This window comes from Sinocyclocheilus rhinocerous, unplaced genomic scaffold, assembly GCF_001515625.1.
Source record: "Sinocyclocheilus rhinocerous isolate Xijiao unplaced genomic scaffold, SAMN03320098_v1.1 scaffold2447, whole genome shotgun sequence".
NCBI lineage: Eukaryota > Metazoa > Chordata > Actinopteri > Cypriniformes > Cyprinidae > Sinocyclocheilus > Sinocyclocheilus rhinocerous.
The window spans coordinates 203,617-225,313 of record NW_015624601.1 but is presented as its reverse complement, the minus strand read 5'-3'; the positions used below and the strand labels follow the sequence as shown (position 1 = coordinate 225,313).

The 21,697-nt window shown below is 38.0% G+C and overlaps 1 protein-coding gene across 1 annotated transcript in view; it reads right to left on the bottom strand.

Moving 5' to 3' along the window:
* Positions 1 to 10,098: 10,098 nt before the first annotated feature.
* The window catches only part of ddx54 (DEAD (Asp-Glu-Ala-Asp) box polypeptide 54), a 30,989-nt gene continuing 19,390 nt past the window's right edge, over positions 10,099 to 21,697 (bottom strand). The window contains exons 11-23 of the mRNA XM_016559251.1: positions 21,565 to 21,697; positions 21,218 to 21,428; positions 21,013 to 21,144; positions 18,087 to 18,308; positions 17,930 to 18,003; positions 17,395 to 17,507; positions 16,327 to 16,349; positions 13,869 to 13,870; positions 13,538 to 13,674; positions 13,343 to 13,456; positions 13,151 to 13,261; positions 10,983 to 11,077; positions 10,099 to 10,841 (exon numbers count right to left, since the gene is read on the bottom strand). Coding sequence (XP_016414737.1) covers positions 10,588 to 10,841; positions 10,983 to 11,077; positions 13,151 to 13,261; positions 13,343 to 13,456; positions 13,538 to 13,674; positions 13,869 to 13,870; positions 16,327 to 16,349; positions 17,395 to 17,507; positions 17,930 to 18,003; positions 18,087 to 18,308; positions 21,013 to 21,144; positions 21,218 to 21,428; positions 21,565 to 21,697 — 1,621 coding nt within the window. The 3' untranslated portion in view covers positions 10,099 to 10,587. The remainder of the gene's footprint in view (positions 10,842 to 10,982; positions 11,078 to 13,150; positions 13,262 to 13,342; positions 13,457 to 13,537; positions 13,675 to 13,868; positions 13,871 to 16,326; positions 16,350 to 17,394; positions 17,508 to 17,929; positions 18,004 to 18,086; positions 18,309 to 21,012; positions 21,145 to 21,217; positions 21,429 to 21,564) is intronic.

Genomic DNA, 21,697 nt, shown 5'->3' with positions numbered 1-21,697 from the left:
CCCATGATTCATGTGTCACTGACAGGTGGTAGCAGAGCAAAGAGTTGGAGTTCAATTCCTTCAGCGTTATTAGGATCAATGGTGGGATTTCAGTGTGTAGGGAATGCCATAATCACATCATCAGAGAGAAACAGAGCAGTAGATGATGAGACGAGCTCAGATTCACGCATTCAGGCTCGGGAATGTTTGTGAAATTGCGAAACAAAAAATTCCTCAAATGCTCCTGAGGATGAGTCAGAGGAAGACTAGTCATATCTGATGCCTGTGCAGGCTGTGAATAGTGCTGTAAATGAAGGCTTTCTCTGCTGAACCATCTGATTCTGACAGAATCGCTCACTGATTCTCACAGAATCAGAGTTGAGATCGACCTTTGTGTGCTAAAAAGAACAATTAGCTGACCAACAAGACCACCGACTCTGAGTGAAGGAGGATGTGCAGAAATATAAATGTGTCAGCCAACAACTTCCATTAGCAATGAACCAGACACAAGTCTCCCAACACACCTGACTTATCATATGTGGTTCTTTGCTCAATACTGCCTTCTTGTGGCCAAATCAAACACACCAGCACCAAATACACAAAATAATGTTCTTTTTAGCAGCATCATATGACCCCTTTAAATCAAAACTTTGTCAAGCAGCAAGATGGTGTTGGTGAGGGCAGAAAATAAAGAATGTTTGCAGGGTTCAAGCAAGCATTTAAAGAAAATGAATGCAGCCTTACTATAAACACTGCCATTCAAAAGTTTGGGGTCATTAAGATGATTGATTGATTGATTGATTGATTGATTGATTTTCCCCAAAATCAATACATTTATTCAGCAAGGACAGATTACACTGATCAAAAGTGACAGTAAAGACATAATGTTACAAAAGATTTCTATTTTTAAAAATGCTGTTCTTTACAACTTTCTATTCATCAAAGAATCTTTTAAAATAAAATGTATCACTGTTTCCACAAAAATATGAAGCAGCACAACTGTTTTCAACATTGATAATAATCAGAAATGTTTCTTGAGCAGCAAATCAGCATATTAGAATAATTTCTGAAGATCATGTGACACTGAAGACTGGAGTAATGATGCTGAAAATTCAGTTTTGATCACAGGAATAAATTACATTTTAACATATATTCACATAGAAAGCAACTATTTAAAGTGGAAGTGAAGCAGTCAGTCAAGTTTACATTATTTCGTACATCGTTTCCCAACCTTTTTTCAGTCACGACAACCTTTCAAATTTTTCTAAAATTTGTGGCACAAACAGTACTGTTCTACAGGCCCTGCAGTCTACCCGCTCTGAACTGCTATGAGGATGAAGCTGATGGTTCAGAAGCATCTTAAAGGGATAGCTCACCCAAAAATGAAAATTACCCCATGATTTACTCACCCTCAAGCCATACTAGGTGTATATGACTTTCTTCTATCAGACGAATCCAATCAGAGTTATATTAAAAAATGTCCTGGCTCTTCCAAGCTTCATAATGGCATTGGATGGGTGTTTTTTTTTTTTTCAATAGTCCAAAAGAAGTCCAATTAAGTACATCCACTCATCATAAAAAGTGTCCCACACGGCTCTGGGGGTGAATAAAGGCCTCCTGTAGCGAATCGATGCATTTTTGTAAGAAAAAAAAATCCATATTTAAAATTTTATAAACAGTAATCTCTAACTTCCTCTGTCATACGCGCCTTCACAATAGAACGCCTTTCAGCGAAACCGAAACAACACTCTAAAAAATGCTGGGTTATTTTTTAACCCAAAATGCTGGACTGAGTCTCTTGGGTCATTTTATCACATTTTAAACACTGTTGGGTAGTTTCAATTTTCCAGGTGTTGAGTTAAATCTGCTGGGTTGTTACAGCCCAGCGCTGAGTTATTTAACGACCTTCGCGCCTTGAAGATGTTTAAATCGCTCCCCTAACTGTCATTTTGAAAGGACAACGGGGCAAAGCCACTGGTTTCAACTGTTTTAAGGTAAGTTTATTTAATGTTTTCATTAATAATTATTTTAAATAGGCAGAATTATAACTTTTTTCCCGGCAACAATACTGTTAAACTTCTACAGGCCAACATTAGTTATGTTAAATGACGAACAGTTACCTCAGACGGCCATTCTACATGTACTCGCATAATCGTGTTAAGTATCTCAGAAGACAGATTAATAGTTTTATCAGACAGTGACGGAAGGCTGAAATATGTGAATATCTGTGAAAATAGAGGAAATTAAGAGCCTATTTGAAAAGCGAATTTAACAAAGTGAGTCAGTTAAAATACGACTTTCTGCTCTAATGTAAACGGCCTGCAATCGTCCATATCGACATGTAAATCACATACAAATTACGTACAATGTCGTCGGACCGCAGGTCTAAAAGAACCGATGATCCGATTCAAATAAACCGGTTCATCAATTCTCGAACAAAGTGATTCCCGGAAAGGAATCGACGTCTCAGGGCCTCGATACATTTCAAAGCGCGCGCACGCACGCACGCACAGCGAGTGCCGTAGGCTGCGTTACTGAGGTGATTTGATGCTTGTGTGGTTTATAAAGTCCTTTTACATACGTAAATAAAGGTTTTTGGTGAGTCATATAATTCAAAATGTCGTTTTTCTTGTCAGAAAAGCACATGGATACATTTGTGAGAGAAAAACTCGTCGAGTGCAGTCTTATCGAGACGTTTAACGGTAAGTTCATGTTTATTATAAATTTTACAGATTTTACTTAATTGTCTGTGATAATCAACTAACCCTCGCGTAACTTAAACGCACATATAAATTTGTTTTGTGCTATAGTTAAAGCTGCACGTTGTAACTTTGTGTTCAGAATGTACAGAATTTATATAATGAGCGAATACATCATATACCCATTTTTCCAAATCGTGTTTTTGACAGATGGACTATTCTGACGATGTCTTTCATACTTTTCTGGACCTTGATAGTGTAATTTACTTGGCAGTCAAAGGGACGGTCACAAGCCTCCCGGTTTTCATCCAAAATATCTTAAATTGTGTTCCGAAGACGAACAAAGCTTTTGCGGGTTTGGAACACCGCGGTCAAGCCAGCCGCGGTTGAAATTTGTGTACGCGCGTATTACCATGATTACGGTAATTGCAGGAACACACAGAGAGAACGCGCTTTCAGAGCACTTTTCATTTAGACGCCCAGAATTGAGATGTAGCATAACAAGATTACATTTCTCGATTTCTTTTTTTGTACTCCTACTTTAATATGCGTGTTATTTATTGGTGTTTTGACGGATGTGTGTTACTGTATTTTTCGACCTTTCAAATCATAGCAGGATTCAGAGGGCTATAAAGACCCCATTTCTAATAAGTAGAAAAACCAATGGTCAGTTCTTATACGGGGCGTCCAATACTATATGCACACCTCATATGAAACCATTTTACTGAAGCGTTTTTGAGATATGGGAGCATATGGCGCTTTAGAGGGCTATAAAGACCCCAATGATTTGCCTATTTGCATCTTACCCTATATTTTATTCCTCTCTTCTTGAGGCAGGTGAAAAGCATTTGGTTAATGGTGAATATTGACCAATAGTACTGTTGTGGCTCCCACTGTTAGCAGGGGATAGTCGCTACATTTGAGGTAAAAACGACGGAATTATTTATTGTGTAAGGTGCCAAGAATATAGGGAGACCCGGGCTGCACTGTCTGTTCTTTCACACGCATCTCTCAGAGTGGCAGCTGCCTTTAGTTGTGGCAGGTTTTGTGGCAGCTGCCTTTAGTAGTGCCTTTAGTATGATTCCATTTGAGTTTTGGCAGGTTACATGTGCATGAAAAAGCAGACGTGGTAATTAATAACACCCGATGTACTTGTTCTTATGATGCATCTACGCTAACATTAGTCTGTTTCGTTCTTATTCCGAGGTCACCATAGCCACCCGGATCCAGTCAGTATCCAGATCAGATGGTCACTGCAGTCATCCGGATCTAGTCTGTATCCAGCCCAGATGGTGGATCAGCACCTAGAGATGACCTCGACAGCTCTGAATGTCAGCTGAGACCAGGACATCTAGCCCCAGAGACAGATCCCCAGACCTCGTCACCTAGACGGCCATCGGCACAAGACCACGGGAACCAGATGAGTCCACTGCACAATCAGACTCTGCTGCAGCCTGGAATTGAACTGCTGGTTTCGTCTGGCCAGAGGAGAACTGGCCCCCCGACTGAGCCTGGTTTCTCCCAAGGTTTTTTTCTCCATTCTGTCACCGATGGCGTTTTTGTTCCTTGCCGCTGTTGCCTCTGGCTTGCTTAGTTGGGGACACTTAATTTCCAGCGATATCGTCGACTTGATTGCACAGGTACTATTTGAACTGAACTGAGCTGGACGATAAATCACTGAATCAATGATGAACTGACTTTAACTGAAAATTGAGTGTTTACTGTTGTCCTTTTGCACACTATTATTACACACTATTTTCCTAATTAATACTGTAAAGCTGCTTTGACGCTGTATTTTTTTAATATGACAGGCTCATTACTCTCATTACTATAATACATGGAAAATACAGTTGTAAATGGATTTTGCTTTTCCATTTGAAATTTGGCAGTCACTGTGCATTCGTGAAAATGCAAACAGTAATGCAAGATTTGCAATTGTGTTTGGATTATGTCACAATTTGTCACATGTGGAAAACACAATTGAAAATATAATTTGCAATTCCTTTTGAAAATTGTCTGGAATATCCTTCCATAGACAGGCTCTATAGCAGAGCACACTGACATGCGGAAAACACAATTGAAAATTTAATTTGCAATTCCTTTTGAAAATTGTCTGGAATATCCTTCCATAGACAGGCTCTATAGCAGAGCACACTGCTCTCAGCTGTAGATCTTTGCTTCAAAGCTTTCTAAAAGTGTTTGACGATAGTTCAATTCTGTCATTAATTACTCACCCTGGTCTGAAAGCTCTCGGATTTCATCGAAAATATCTTAACTTGTGTTCCAAAGATGAACGAAGGTCTTACGGGTTTGTAATGACATGAGGGTGAGTAATAATTGACAGAATTTTCATTTTTGGGTGAACTACCTTTTAACTACCCTAAGCATCTTTAAATGATTTTGCATTCTCAGTCTTTTTAAGTTTTAATTGTCAATGTCATTTCACTGTGTATTTAAATAGTTAAACATGTCAAAATGTAATAGTTAAACAGTTAGACGCATGTAATTCAGAACTAATTTTCTTATTTATTACAACTGTATTTCTGTGATTTTTGCATTTGCTGGAAAAAAGAAAAAAGAAAGAAATTTGCATGTCGTTTGTCATTGGTACAAATTTTAACACATTTGTGAATGTCAGATGGCATTAAAAATAATTTTTAACCATCTAAATAACCTGTATTCTTCATTATTTATTAATCCATGATTGTTTTGTAGGCCTAGGCGAAATTATGAGAATAACCCAGCAAGAATAACCCAGAAACACAAAAATGGTAAAAATGACTATATCTTGGGTTTTCTCAACAACCCAGCCTGCTGGGTTAAAATGTGTAACCCAGCATGTGTTCTGTCCAATATTTACCCAGCACTGGGTTGCCAATTGGGTTATTTTTAACCCAGCCATTTTTAGAGTGAACCAAACTTCTGAAAGATGAATTTGGCAAGTCTATGAAACCTATAAAACTATATAATATTTTAGAAATAAGAATAGTACAAATAAATTAATGTTCACCTATGTATTTAGCCTTCATACAAACAAGAAATGTGAAATCACCATAAAAAAAAAACAAGACTCAGACTCACCATATCAATATTATTTAACTTACTATAACATTGCTGCTTAACGGCTGTAAACAAAGCAGCGCTCCACTCATAAACGCAGCTTTATCAGATAAAACGAAAATGCCATCGAAAATTTTCTGAAGACAGTCGGTTACCTTCAGAGACACATTCATATAAAAAATATGATTTTGAAACGTGCAGTGCTAACGTTTATTCAACAAAGTCAAACTGTCAAAGCCTTTTGGAAAATCTTTTTGTGGCGGTCAGTGTTGATATTGTGGTGGGCCGCCACAAATAAATCAATGAATGGGAAACACTGCTAATGTATATTGAAATATCGGAAATGTGTTTAAAAATCATATCACCGTTACTGAAAAAATACATATATCGTCATATATATTGATATTGAATTATTGTCCAGCCCTATGTTTGGGATATTTGGTTCTTATGCATGACAGCCTGCTCACTGTAAGTGCTCACAAATTTAAAAAGCCATCAGACATATTGCAACACATTTCAAGAGTTAATTAACCACATGGCACACTCAGATATGAGCAGACCTTCTAACCTTGGAAAAAGTTTTTTTCCCCGAGTGCATTTCTGCTGAGTGCATCAGCTGTCATCAACAATGATCACGTGCCACAGAGCAGTTTCTCAAACAGAAATGTCCATGACCCCAGACGGTGACTGACAGTCTAATAATGGCTACACTACACAAGGCCATTCTTGATAAGGAGCTCAGTGCTTCAGAACTGCGGTCTTCTCAAGAGGATGCTGTGTCTGGCCTGGGAAAGCTGATAAGATGCTCGGTCCTCTTCACTTCAGAACGGCACTGGCCATCTGATTGGAAAGCTGAAAGTGCTGCTCTCTCTGGGATCAGCTGCTATCAGATGGGTTTTAATAGTTCACATGCTGGAGCTCTTGAAGGGAAAACATTCCTCCAGGATTCAACCACAGTCAAGATAAATACATTCAAAGGTTCATATCATATAATATATCAATCAAATTTTCCTCATACTTTTGAAATACAACAGTTTATTGGAAATGCACTGTAAATTTAAAACTCAAAACATCCTCTCAAAAAAAGATGATAGTTTCTTGAAATTAAACTGCAAAATCTACTTGAAACTCATGAAACTTGCTGACTTTTCAAGTTAAGACACTTGACATGTTAGTCAGGGTTACTAACATGCCTCGGTTAACTTTTTTTGATAATGAAAATTAGACTAGGGACAAATCTGTTCAATATCAAACATCAACTAAAATTATTTTTTTCTGCCATCCCAATAGTTTTTATTTTTACTTGCCCTGCCAACATCATCATTGGCCCCACCATAAATGAATGATCCATTTTTATTTTTACCAATTAACTTTTATATTTGCTAGAATCATTAGGATTTTTTTAATGAAATGATCCATGAATTGAAAAATAAAATGTGAACAAATTTGAAAACATTAGGCATCATACACTTACCGACATTGTAAATGTTTACAGAGAAAAACACTAAACGAAAGTACTACCAGACAGCTACAGTGTTTATGACAAATTAAATGTGTGAGAAAATTGATTATCTCTGGTTGCCGTTTTAGAACATTAAGCCAGGTGAAGAGTTTTCCACGTACTCCACTGCGCTACCTTTGCGCACGCATCTCGCGTCTATCGCTCCCGAAATAGTGTCTCGACTCTCGAGTCAAAAGAAGTCTAACGGTGGGGTCCCGGTGGTGTCCCGTGCGCCACTGTCTCATCACCTACGAGTCATAGACGCACTGGACCGATTGGGAAATGAAAGGCAGCTCCGGCCGTCGGTCATAGATCAGCATGCTGGAGTACGTCACTCTGTCCGCCGTCACCTGTCATGTTTCATGCATTCAGAGTTGTTTACACTGTTAAAGAGTTGGATTCTCAAGCTAAGCATGGACAAAGTTTCAAAAAACGATTTGGACGTATGACGGAGTATTTCTGTGCCAAAAATCTTACTTCGGGGTTCGTACAAGTTTCGGAGAGTTTTTTTTCGATCGTGGCTCTTCATGACGTAAATGAGGGTGGAACTCCTTATATGGGCATTTCTCCCGGAAGAGCGCGCCCGCACACACATAGACCAGAGTGAGAGCCAGATCGCGCCCATCAACGCGCTTCATCCGGCGGCAGCGCTGCACGGGACTTGCTCGGGAAGAATGTCTCCAATACAAAGAGTGTGTGTTTTTAGTTGTAAGGGAAAGATAACTTTGTTCAGCTTCCTAAAGAACCCAGCGTTATGTAAACAGTGAATACAGTTTGTTTTTCCGGGGCAGCAAAGGAGTTTCACAAGTGTGTTTGTTGACAAACGTTTTGTAAACAAGGCCTGGTTCGACACTGGATTTGCACATCGTTTGATACTGAAAGATGGATAAGCCCAAACCCGAAGACTTGTCAGATAAGAGGTGAGGTGAGCCAATCATAGAGTAGACTGAAGATCCAGGTAAACAATGTCAATGAATTAATCTTTTCTGTTTCTTATAGCAGCTTTGTATTGTTTCTAGTGTGATCAACGTTTGCTTAAGTAGTAGACATATTAGGGAAGTAACACGTAACATTTTAAGCTCCATGTGGCCATCGTCCAAGGCGATGAACTCGCCCAACTAGGCCTGCCGTGCTCTTCCTCTGCAGCCTCTTTCGAGCCAAGGAGGAAAGTGCCGCGAGCTTCTGATGCGGATCTGTCAGGGTCAGGTGACGAGCCCCCCTGCTGCAGGTCCCTTTCCAGTGCGCTCCATGAGCGCTGTTCTCCGGCCCTCCCCCATCGCTCAAGATGTGGCGAGTGAGGGCGCGGCTGCAGATCCAGCTATTATAAGCGTTTTTGGGCTTGTCTTTTCCACTTAATTTAACACTTTAGAAAGTTAATAAAGTAGGAAGTTGCAGTTTAGAGTCAGATATCTGTATCTTATTTGCAAAAGATTGGAAATAATTTCGGTTTATTTTTAGTATTTTGTTTGTTTTAGTATCAATATCTGGCAACACTGCATCACCAGTGTTCTGACAAATAATGCTACCTATCAGATTATGCTACCAACACTGTATTTATCCTACTGTAAGGGTAAGTTTAGGGTTGGGGTAGGTGTACATGTTAATAAAGCCTCACACCTTATTAATATCATGCTGGAAGCAAAATCTGATTTTTGCTGACAGGATAGGACATTCGGTAAGGGAAACGCAAAAATTATCATGATATCCCAGCAAGCAATTTTGCGTTTAAAAGACGTCTATTAGACGTCTAAATATAGCCTAGACGTCTAGGCTAAAACGAGGCTAAATTTGGGCTGTCAGTGAAAATCTAATAGACGTCTAATCATAGCCCAAGAATAGACTAGTCATCAATTAGACGAGTTAATTCATACCCCTTCGTTTGAAGTGTGGTCCCGAAAAATCTTCGTTTGAAGGGCTATCTGGCCCTTCCCCTACCCCTCCAACCAAAAGAGAATCGAGACACCCCTACCCCTTCACGTGAACGCGCCAAACGGAGGGGTAGGGGAAAGTGGAACGGCTAAGGGGTAGAATTGGGATTGGGCCTAAGAAGTCTATGCTGTCTTTCAGTATAGTTAAATTTTTTACAAATCATGCTATAAACTTTCATAAGAGCACTAGACAAAGTTATTGTAGTTATGTATTGTTGCAATAAACAACTGATAAAATTATCCACCCTTAAATAAAGTATTAAAGGGGTCATATGAAATCATAACGCACTGGATAGCTGGCCAATCACAGCACACCTCGCCTTTTCAGACCGATGAGCTTTGTAAAAAATTTCAGAAAGGCGGGGCATAGAGGAGAAACAATAATGTACAGTATGTGGAAAATAATGTGTTTTTTTAACCTTAAACTGCATAAACACATTCATTACACCAAATACAAAATAATGTTATTTTTAGCAGCATCATATGACCCCTTTAACTAATTTTGATGCAATAAATATGGTACGATTTAAAAATAATCATCCCTCCAAAACAGAGAAAACATCTCACACAAACATCTACATGTCTGTTTCCTTTAAAGTGTTTATAGTATGTATATAATGAGTATTTGTAGAGGTTATTATAACACAATTCTTTAACATCAAATTTAATGTGTAAATAAATCTCTGTAAAAAAATATAAAAATCTACAGCGAAGGGCACTTACAGTCGACTAGAACATAAATTCATTTTAACTACTTTTCCAAGATAAATCCTATGAGATGAGTTTGTTCGTGTCCCCAGGCCCAGGTCCACAAAACCCTTAGGCACAATTATAAACTAATTAATTAGGCTTTCTTACGTTAAGAGGTTTTGTGAAACCCTTCATGCATGACGTATGACGTGAAAGTAAGTGAAATTGAAAAACTGGATACAACTTTAAACAGACAAGGTAATAAGGTAAGGTAATTTTTATCACAACAGTCTAATGTGAACAGGTATGAAAAGTTATGTGGCTGACACCAAGCATTGCCTGGCCCATTTACATGCATTGTAAGTGTCCTACTGTAACTGTCATGGTTTTTGCAGTTATTAAATAAATTGTTTTTTTAAATGGCAAAATTATTTTCTGTGGTAATGGGCATTCAGCCACAAGTTCCACAACTGCTGTCAATAGAGTTTCAGGTGAACCCGAAATATCCCTTTAAATCAACTAAAGAGAATGTCAGAAATATGTCAATGTTTCAGTAAAAGAGTTAAAGTCTCTTCACTCATTCTATCCATATTCTAGACACATGCAAGCACACATCTTGTATATAATATGTACATATACATAAAATGTGGTCCATCCTGTTTTCCGCACCACAAGTCGAAAGCCTGTGTTGGGGAGGTGGGATAGTTTGTAATGACTCCTCATTTGGCTCTTAAAGTTTCTTCCTCATCTTTCCTTTCTTGTTGCTGCCACGACCAAAGCCAGATTTCATCACTTCCTGCAGGCGCCGTCTTCCTTTGGCATGGAGCTTCTTCATGCCGCCACTCTGCAGAAACTGCTGTTTGGCTTTCTGTTTGCGCTGCTTGAGAATCTGCTCGCGGTTTTTCAGCTCGGATAGCACACGTGAGCCGCTCTGCTGCTGGGCCGGCTGCGACTGAGCTCCTCCTCGTCCTCTGCCTCTATGACCTGAGGAAACCACAACACAAACACACAAATACTCAAAAAGAGAGAAGCGGTGACATGTAATGAAATGATTTTACACATGAAGTGGAAATCGAGACCTACAGCAGGGCTGAATGAGTTTACACCACATTCTTCTATTCTTACCGCCAAAGCTCCTCCCTCTGATTGCTCCTCCAGTTTCTCCATCTGAGTCTGACGCTCTGTCATCGATCTTATACTTCTTCTTCCATTCTTCATAACTGGACCAAAGCCAAGAAACTCAACTGACAAGCGATTATCAGCTTCACCTTTACTGGTCCACATGACATCAACACTGAGTCTATTCATGTTCCTGTTTTCAAGGCCCGTTCTCATCGAATGAAAGTTTGGTGCGATAAACTTTCATGAATGAATGGCCGTTAACGTGTCTGTCACAAACATTGGCAAGCAGTCAATGCGACAGAAAACTGGCCAACCAATAGGATTTGGGCTTTGTTCAGATCCTCAGAGCTGCTGCGGTTACATAAAAATACAAGCTTTTTTAGGATAAACACCAACTAGTGTCAGAAGGTGAATTTACATTTTCAGAGCTGCCAACCTTGGTTAAATATTTTCCAAAGGTTAGCAGGTCTGCACTGTCACACACACCTTTAACCACTGTCTTTGGTTCGGTTCGGTTCGGTTCTGATGGCTTGGCACATCAGATTATTTTTTTGTGATTTGTGATTTAAAATGCCATTTAAAAAATAAAAACTCCAGTACACTTCTGTACACTGTAGAAAAACATGCATTTTCACATAGATTGGCCATTATTTAACGCTATGAACACATCTAATGTCTGTTTCATTCATACTGGACAACAGAGAGCTAGAAAATCCACATATGCAACCCTAATATGGACAAAGGCATCCAGCTATCGGTGTAACTGAATAAAAAGTATATAGAAATGCTTTGAATGATGAAACATGAAGACAAAAAACACTCGATTGTGACAATATATAGGCTAGTTTATGTGTTCTTCAAGCCATCTTGGGTATTTTCATAATAATTATGTATATGTATAATCCATTGCTAATCGACATATATTTTCTGCCTCATTCTGTGATAAGAAGCCAAATCAAGTCAGGAAATTAAGTTATTTCAAACACTCGACTGATGTTGCAGAGTAAAAACATGTTATGTTCTCTTTTGTTGGACGACAAGTTTAGAAATGCTTCTCATTACAAGTCATTAAAAGGAAAGATGTTCGGCACGTATTGCTTTTTTTTTTCAAATTCACATTACAATCGGGGAGGCATTTCCTCATCTCAGTACATAGGCTTACGGACACACACAAACAGGGCCAGTTCGGAGAGAAATAAAAAAACACAAAAAAAACGAACAATTGAAAAAAGAAATTACTCCAGTATTCATTATTCATTTAAAATTACGAAATGAAAAATTGGCCTTATCTATTTTCTAAAAGCATGATATAGATCTTGTGTACAATTCATCCATCATGCATTTAAATGTTTTAGGCATTTTTTACCTTAAACTCAGACCCTGTAAACTCTTTTAAATGTCACGCCCACATCTCAACATCCAATCAACAACTCATGCATAGAATCAAGTCCCGTTCTACATTTATTCTTATTCCATAATCTTTCAAAAATGCAAAAACTTGTTTCACCATTGAAACAACTTTCCACTGAGATCACCAATCATTCTTATTTTTAATAACCTGTCATATAGGTTGCGTTTACACTTGTCATTAACATGCGATCACCATAATCCGATCAAGCAGATCGGATCATCAGTCAATCAGGACACGGCACGTTTACACTTGGCAACATCAAGAGACTTCTGGGTAACCGATCGGATCTCTTTTTCCCGCACAATATTTAAATAAGTCTTCTGAAAGTTCGAGAAAGAGGGGTGCGGGGTTTTGCTTGACGTCGACCTGCGAATGCAGACACGATGGCTGGACTGCGTTTACATTACACTGAGATCCGATCACAATGCGTCCTCGACTACCTCTGGACCAGGACACGCTGATCGGATAACATTCCGATCAGAAGCACGTTTACAGGTCTTTTCAATGTGTATGAGGACAACATCCGGATACAGGTCGCATGTTAATGCCAAGTGTAAACGCGGCCAAAGAGACACTTTTCACCCTCCAATCCATTCACCATAGATAGCTGCTCACGATCACACTGACTTTAAAGATGCAGTACGGGGCCATTCATAAAGACAGCATTCATTCAGCAATATTTGTAAATTAACATCATGAGTTTTTGTAAAGCTGATTTTTGAAACAATGTTATGAAAAGTGCTATATAAATAAAGGATACAAGCTCTTCTTCTTCTTTTTGCCACTGATCACCTGTCCACTTTCTGTTTTGATTTTCTTGTTTTTATCCTCTTTGCCCATGTCACGGACGAAGCGTTTCCTCTTGCTATCCCTGCAGTGAACACGTGTAATATGACCATAAGCAGACGTATGGACAGTACTGCATATGTAATAACGGGAAGGTGCTGCTCACCATTTCATCAGGTTCTTGTGCTGGTTTAAAGTGTTGCTCTCGTCTCCCATCAGGTCCAGAACCGCAGAAGAGGCCTGCTGCTCAAAAGATCCGTCGTCACCGCCGAGACTGAGCCTGAACAAACCCAAACACACACATTCACACATCCATGCTTCCCAGCTCAACATGAAGAATCATGCACTGGTGCTGTCGTACCCGCGCTCTGAGTTGAAGTCTTTGGGTCTGTATGGGATGTAAAACTCCTCATCTTTTCCTGATTTTCTGTTCTTCAGTCTGTCTGCTTCATTATATTGCTTTTGTCTTTTCCCTCCAACCACCTCTGAGAACACAGTCTGGAGAGCATATGGACACAAAATCTAAATCGCAATATTGATCAAAACAATTGAGAGTTTTTTTTATCCCGATTTTGACTATTTCATTACACACACACACACACACTCACACACACACACACTTTACATTCATAAATGCATTTCAGTGTTTATGACTTTGAATTCAAAACTTATTTCAAAAGGAAACCAATTACAGCTTTATCAAAAAACAGACATAGAACAGATCTAGAACAGACATAATGCAAAAAAAATCTGTAAATATAAGAACGCAACATCTCGAGAACAGACATAACAAAAAAAATCAATAAATATAAACGTAACATCTCTAAAACAGACATAAGAAATCAGTAATTATGAACAACGTCTCTAGAACAGACGTAACACAAAAAATCTATTAGTATGAACACAACGTCTCGAGAACAGACATAACAAAAAAAAATCAATAAATATGAACGTAACGTCTCTAAAACAAACATAACACAAGAAATCAGTAAATATGAGCAACAGCTCTAGAACAGACATAACGCAAAAAAATCAGTATGAATGTAACGTCTCTAGAACAGACATAACACCAAAAAAACAAAAAAAACAAACCGTAAATAGGACCACAACGTAGTGGTGGAAAGAGTACTAAGAAATTTTACTTAAGTAAAAGTATTGCTACTTAAAGGGATAGTTCACCCAAAAATGAAAATTTGATGTTTATCTGCTTACCCCCAGGGCATCCAAGATGTAGGTGACTTTGTTTCTTCAGTAGAACACATATGATGATTTTTAACTTTAACCGTTGCAGTCTATCAGTCGTATAATGCATGGCAATGGTAACAAAATCTATGAGAGTAAAAAAAACATGCACAGACAAATCCAAATTAAACCCTGCGGCTCGTGACGACACATTGATGTCCTAAGACACGAAACGATCGGTTTGTGCCAGAAACCGAACAGTATTTATATCATTTTTTTTACCTCTAATACACCACTATGTCCAACTGTCTTTGGGCGCGCATGGCATCCGGTGCGTGAGGAGTGTACGCGCTCTGGCGTAGAACTACTCAAGTTACTGCGTTACAAAGTACTTTAGTATTATTTTTCCCTTTTTACCCAAAATGAGACGATGTGAGCATTATGGAGCAGGGTTAACCCTAACCCTAACACTCATGTACTGTAATGTCTGTTTCCCAGGAGTGAGAACCAGGAAATCCCTTATGGAAAAATGTTATTTTCTGTCTCACTGTGATAAGAAGCAACATGGAACCACAGAAGCTAACTGTTTCAAACATGACTGATGTTATATAGTGATTTTAGAGCAAAACATGATATTAGTCTAATAAATTGTCATGTTTGACGCTATGTTAAGCAAACATGCTACCTATCCCTGTTGCCAGGAGCTGTTTTATAACTAATTTTGAAAAGTACATTCGCGTATAAGATTATGTGGTTGTTTTTAAGAAGGGCAAAAGCAAAGACGGGTAAGTGAGGGTTTAAAAGAAAAGAAGGGGTTTAAAACAGTGTGAATAGAAAGGTGCCAGTAAAAAATAATGTGGGGTATGTGTAAGGTTGGGCATTGTTTGAATTTTAATGATTCCGATTCTTGTCAATTCCTAATTTTGATTCCAATAAGAAAAATCTTAAGATATCATTCACATTTATTCTAACTCTTATTGCAAAATATTTCCTTGTTAGCGGAACACTATGAATGAAAACAGTCTAAAGAACACTTACACAAGGATGTATGTGCAGCAGAGAAAACAGCCCGCGAGTCTTCTTGACTTGAATGGTTAAACATCACGTTGAAAGTGTAGTTTGTAATAATAACAAAGGTGGACTCCAGGCACATTTTCGGTAGGACAAAATAAACAACAAAAATAGCATTTTATTTAACATTTTAACTAGGGCTGGGCGATATAGCTAAAAAATGTATCAACGATATAATGTTTCATATCGTTCGGTATCGAGAATTATTGACTTTTTTTATAACCTTTTTTAAAACAAAGAGCAATAGAAATTTTTATTTTTTATTTAACCTATTTTTAAAACAAAGAGCAATAGAAATTTTTATTTTTTATTTAACCACTGTATTTTTAAATTAACCCAATTTATTGAGACAGACAACAAATATTTTTTGTTTTAACGGTCAAACACACAATAAAAATTAAACAAATATCTCATTGCTAATGTTTTATATGCCGATTAAATTAAGTCACTTCCTTGTTGGCTTCACAAGAGAGAGGGGGAGGTTGCCGCTCGACTGAAACGCTAATGGTGCCGATTCAAAACGACACAATGCCGGTGATTGACAGTCAAAGCAAAGCGCGGTTTGAACACCCCGCCCCCCAGCGGAACTGGAAGTTTTGATTGGTTTTGCACCCGAGTCAGATCTGTCTGTTATTGCCTGAAGTGCAGGGCTCCACCCCAGGAGCTTGAAAAGTGCCCGTCAAACACGGCTCGCTCTGTTTCTCCATCGGCGCTCCTTTGTCTATTTTTTTTTTTTTTTGCACTTTGTACTTTTGGTGAAAAATAAATGTAGCGAAGTTGAATACTTTAGTTTTATTTTACTCAAGTAAAAGTACCACAATTTAATTATACTCAAGAAAGTAGAAAAAATTTAAAATGTACTCAAGTACTGTAACGAAAGTATTTGTAATTAGTTACTTTCCACCTCTACCACAACGTCTCTAGAGCAGACATAACGCAAAAAAAATCAATAAGTGTGAATGTAATGTTTCTAGAACAGACATAACGCAAACATTTTTTGGAATACAATTCAGGTAAGGCAACTTGTGAAAAATAACTTTGCGATGGCAGTCTGTATCTCTTATCAAGTTTCTGTATCATTTTTTGGAAGCCGATTTTATTGACAATATTCACTGGCACCATATCTTTGCATAGGGCTGGACGATATGGCCAAAATTTATATCACGATATATTTCTTAATTTCGGTCAATATGATATAATTCCGTTATCGATATGGACACTATTTTTAAAAAAAGCCTCATAAAAACTGCCAAGAACGCCCACAACAGATGTCTGCACCTAAAAACTTTGGAAAAATGAATTTTCCTAGTCTATGAAACCTCCTCCTATAAAACTATATAATATTTAAGAAAAGAAAAAAAAAACAGCACAAATAAATTAATGTTTACCTTATAATCAAACTATAGTCTGACATACACCAGTCAAAAGTTTTTGAACAGTAAGTTTTTGAATGTTTTTTAAAGAATTCTCTTCTGCTCACCAAGCCTGCATTTATTTGAAAAATACAGCAAAAACAGTAACGTAGATTTTTTTTTTTTACTATTTAAAATAACTTTTCTATTTGAATATATTTTATAATGTGATTTATTCTTGTGATTTCAAAGCTGAATTATTAGCCTCATTACTCCAGTCACATGATCCTTCAGAAATCATTCTAATATGCTGATTTGCTGCTCAAAAACATTTATTATGTTGAAAACAAATGAGTAGAATTTTTTTCAGGTTTCTTTGATGAATAGAAAGTTCAGAAGAACAGCATTTATCTGAAATATAAATCTTTTGTAACATTATAATCTTTTTGATCGAAAGTTCAGAAGAACATCATTTATCTGAAATAGAAATATTTTTTAACATTATAATCTTTTTGATCAATTTAAAGCATCCTTGCTAAATAAAAGTATTATAAATAAAATAAAATTGCAGCGCTAAATAAAATTTCTATAATTTCCAAAGAAAAAATTATACCGCTCCGCTCGCACTTTAGAAAACTTGTCGACCAAGTGATCGTCTTGTGAGCGCTTTGCACGCATCACCTCGCTGGCGTTCATTTTGTTGTTGTAGTTGATTTCAAAAATAATCTGAGGAAATAAGAATATGCAGATCATCCAATAACCATCTGAACTGCATTATACATATGATTTAGACAGCACCAATGAACCTTAACACACGCCCATGAGCACCATATGCCAAGTCTTCTGAAGCCATATGCTAACTTTACACAGGGAATGAACGTAAGCATCATCCACCTGAGCTCTCAAACCTCAATTGATCTTCAAGACATCAGAAGACATGCAGGGTTTCTGTGGGTCTTAAGCAGTCTTAATTCACCCTTTCATAAAAAGGCCTTTAAAAGCTCTTCATGCCTCACTGAAGAATCAAAGTGATGTTGAACGTGATGAGTAAATGATGACAGAATCATAATTTTGAGCCTTCAAAGAAAGATGCATGATGTTTCATGTTTACTGACATAAGATGAACAAATGAATAATAAATTACGTACAGATTTAGCCTTGTAGCCCTTGGTGGTGTCCACCATCAGCAGCCGGTCCAGTTCCATCGGCTCCAGTCCAGAACCTGAATGACACACAGCAGCTCAGAACAGACATTCAGCAGGACGTCCCATACGCTTACAACAGGAAGTGGAGAGCCACACTCACCCAGCAGAGGGTGAACAGCTATCGAGGAGAGGTCGGTATTCTTGACGCGTTTGATGGATTCGGGCGAGGGGTTCGGCCGAGACTTCAGGTACTGCTTGTATGCGTTCTCTGAGATGCGCCGGAGATTCTGGAGATCCAGCGAGTTCTCATGAGCCGTCAGCAGCTGAGACTCTTCATCGTCCAGGATGCTCTGAGGAACTCGGCCGAATACGTCATCAGAATCTGAAGACCATCAGAAACAGAGGACGTTTAAAAAAGGCAACGGTTTCTAAAGCTCACGTTTACTTCGCTTGTTAGGGTCAATGTCTTCAAAGGCACAGGACCACTGTCCCGGATTGAGTGGATTCAGTGCACAAAAAACAAAGGTCGACTAGGCCAGTGTTTCCCAACCAGGGTGCCGTCTGTCGAGAGTAGGGGTGCCATGTAAAAAATCATTTTTTAATATTTTTAAATGGCTAAAATGTCCTGCTGTACCGAATATCTATACTTTTCAAATTATCATATCGAAGTTAGAAATTCAAATATTGTGACAAAATTAATTTTGTAGGGTGCCACAAATTTGTTACAATTTCCAAAGGGACTAAATAAAGGTTGGGAAACACTGGACTAGGCAGTGCGCGCCTGCTGAACATGTTCATCCTCACTTACGATCAATGAAGTGTATAAAGACTTGCACAATCAAAAACAGAGCAGAAAGTGGAAAACGAAGTATAGCTGGACCTTCTATTCATGCACACAAAGACATATTCAGGTCATATTTCAGCCAAAATCAAATCAAAATGGAATAACACACACACATATACACATATTTACCTTTAACTTAATATGGAAATATATATATTTTTTTTTTAAATGAAGTAATACTCTAAATAAGAAAAACACATTATTTTAACACAATATTACCTTCTTATTTACTGAACTGTTGTATAGAATCACATTTGCACTCATGCTATTCAGAACAAAAACAGCACTCGTGTGATATTGCTCTTGCTGCTCGTGTGATATCGCTTATCATATGATATAAATATGAGACAAAAACTCATACAGGGGCATTTTTTGCCCCAATATCTTGAATTTTAGGGGCACATAACTGCATTTATGGACTACATCACGCAGTGAGTTGTTGCCTTGCATCATGTTTGTCAACAGTCAACTGTATGAAACGTAAGATGACGTACAGGTCTGGGGCGGGGCCAGTGCGTTACTGCATTCAAGTATTTTAATAATATTTTAATTAATTAACTAATTAATTAAATTAATGAGTTCAATTGACAAGCCTAATATAGCTAGATAGCTAGATCGATTAATCAATTATATAACTAAATAAATAAAGCCTGTTAGTCACATTAAACCTTCTTGCATTGTGACTTTTTCTTGACAGTTTTTGTTTATAATTTAGCACCATGCCATGCAATGTTATTTTAGTATCATTGATTACAGTTATTTACTATTATATTTTTTATTCATATTTTAAATTATATATTTTTTTATATTTTCTGTTTTCTCTTTAATTTAACTGATGTACTATAATAGTTTGTGTTAAAGGGGGGGTACAATGTGGTTTCATGCATTCAGAGTTGTTTACACTGTTAAAGAGTTGGATTCTCATGCTAAGCATGGACAAAATTTCAAAAAAACAATTTGGACGTATGACGGAGTATTTCTGTGCTAAAAATCTTACTTCCGGGTTCGCACAAGTTTTGGAGAGTTTTTTTCGATCGCGGCTCTTCATGACGTAGACGAGGGTGGAACTCCTTATATGGGCATTTCTCCCAGAAGAGCGCGCCTTGCACACATCGACCAGAGCGAGAGCAAGAGCGATGTCTTAAGTCAATGAACGTATTTACTTGTTACAAAACTGATTTGGCTTTATTAAAATGTGTGCATAATCTACTCATTAAATAAAAAGTCTAAATAAGTTGTTCAGATGACCAAAGCAGGTTTTCTTGTATAATTAACATTTTAATTGTTTGGTCAAACAATTACACATTCATAAATCGGGGATTAAACGTGGAGTTATGTTCTGTATGCTAAATGTGAATATATAAACAAGCGTATGTGCACAGTACTAGGGGTGCTCTGATTGATCGGCTCCCGATCACAATCGGCCGATAATCGCTTTGGGATGATTGATCAGCGGTCTCTAAAAAGGCCGATCTCATAAACCGATCTCAAGCTGATGAATGAAGAAATATGAATTGTATCTCACCTTCAGCATTATAATTATTTCACCCGTGCCGGACAGAGACTGAGACTGCATGTCATGCCAAACCTCTCACCTGCTGTAATTTGAAAACTTTCTGTGAGACATAATTTCACAAACAGCGCGAGTGATTTTATTGTGTGACTTTGTCCTTTTTATTTTTTTTAAATATGTCTATATAGTATTAATTAATTTTCACTAATTAATTTTTGTTTATTTAGTTATTTTAGTACTTCAAAAGTATTGGATAATTAACGTGTTATTTCAAGTAACATTTTTTTTTTTTTTTTACTTTAGTTCAGTTAATGATAATAACCCTGACACCTTGACTATATTCATAACATGGAACAAGTGAAAAATAGAAAAAACTAATGAAAAAAATAACTATATATAAACAAATAATATGTTTTTAAAGTTTGTTACATTTTTTTAAAACTAAATCTGTTCTTTTCTTTTCATAAGAACCAACTGAAAACAGAAGGAAAAACCATCACAGTACTTTAAAATTCCTCCAGCATAGGATCTTCATCCATTAGCCTTAAACTTGTGGTTTAGTCTAACGTGACCTATTCGACTTTCTTAACAATCAAGCACTTACTTATCATACATGCATACATATATATATATTTAAAAAATCATACACACATATTTACACAAAACATGATGCACCAGTACAGTTATTACCCAGTTTTAATTTCCGTATGTGCGTAGAGTTTGCCGTACCTTGTGTGTGTTCGGGGAGGGCGAGCTGAATTGGTCGACCCAAGAACAGATGAAGGTCATAGAGGTAAGGCACTTCATCTGTACACATCAGACTGAAGGTGGTTCCTTTTCTGCCAGCGCGCGCCACACGACCTGAAAGACAGAGATGAGGGTTAAATCTCCACCTCAGACCGCTGGACAACCTTCAGTCTGCTCCGTCACACACCGACTCTGTGCAGGAAGAGTTTGGCCTTCGATGGGAAGTTGAAGTTGATGACGTTGTCCAGGAGCGGGATGTCAATGCCACGGGCCGCCACATCTGTGACCAGCAGCACCATGGCCTTGCGGTGGACGAAGTGGCCGATGTTGATCTTGCGGGCCGTCTGGTCCAGAGCGCTGTAGATGTAGGCGCACTCAAAGCCCTCGACCATCAAGAGCTGCAGACACAGAGAGAAACAGATCAAAACCAGGGGTGAATGATGAATGAATGAGGAGCTACTAAAGCATCCAGTCCAGTTTGCACTCAGCACATGTGAAGACACAGTAAAGCAAATTTTCCAGAGCTTTTTGCACCTCTTTGAGATGCTCCACATGATGTTTGGTGGCAACAAACACCACCGTCTGTTCTTGCGGCTTCACCACATTTCTCAGCAGATGCAGCAGAAGGGCTGGTTTATCATCCAATCGCAAATGGAAAAATGAAAGC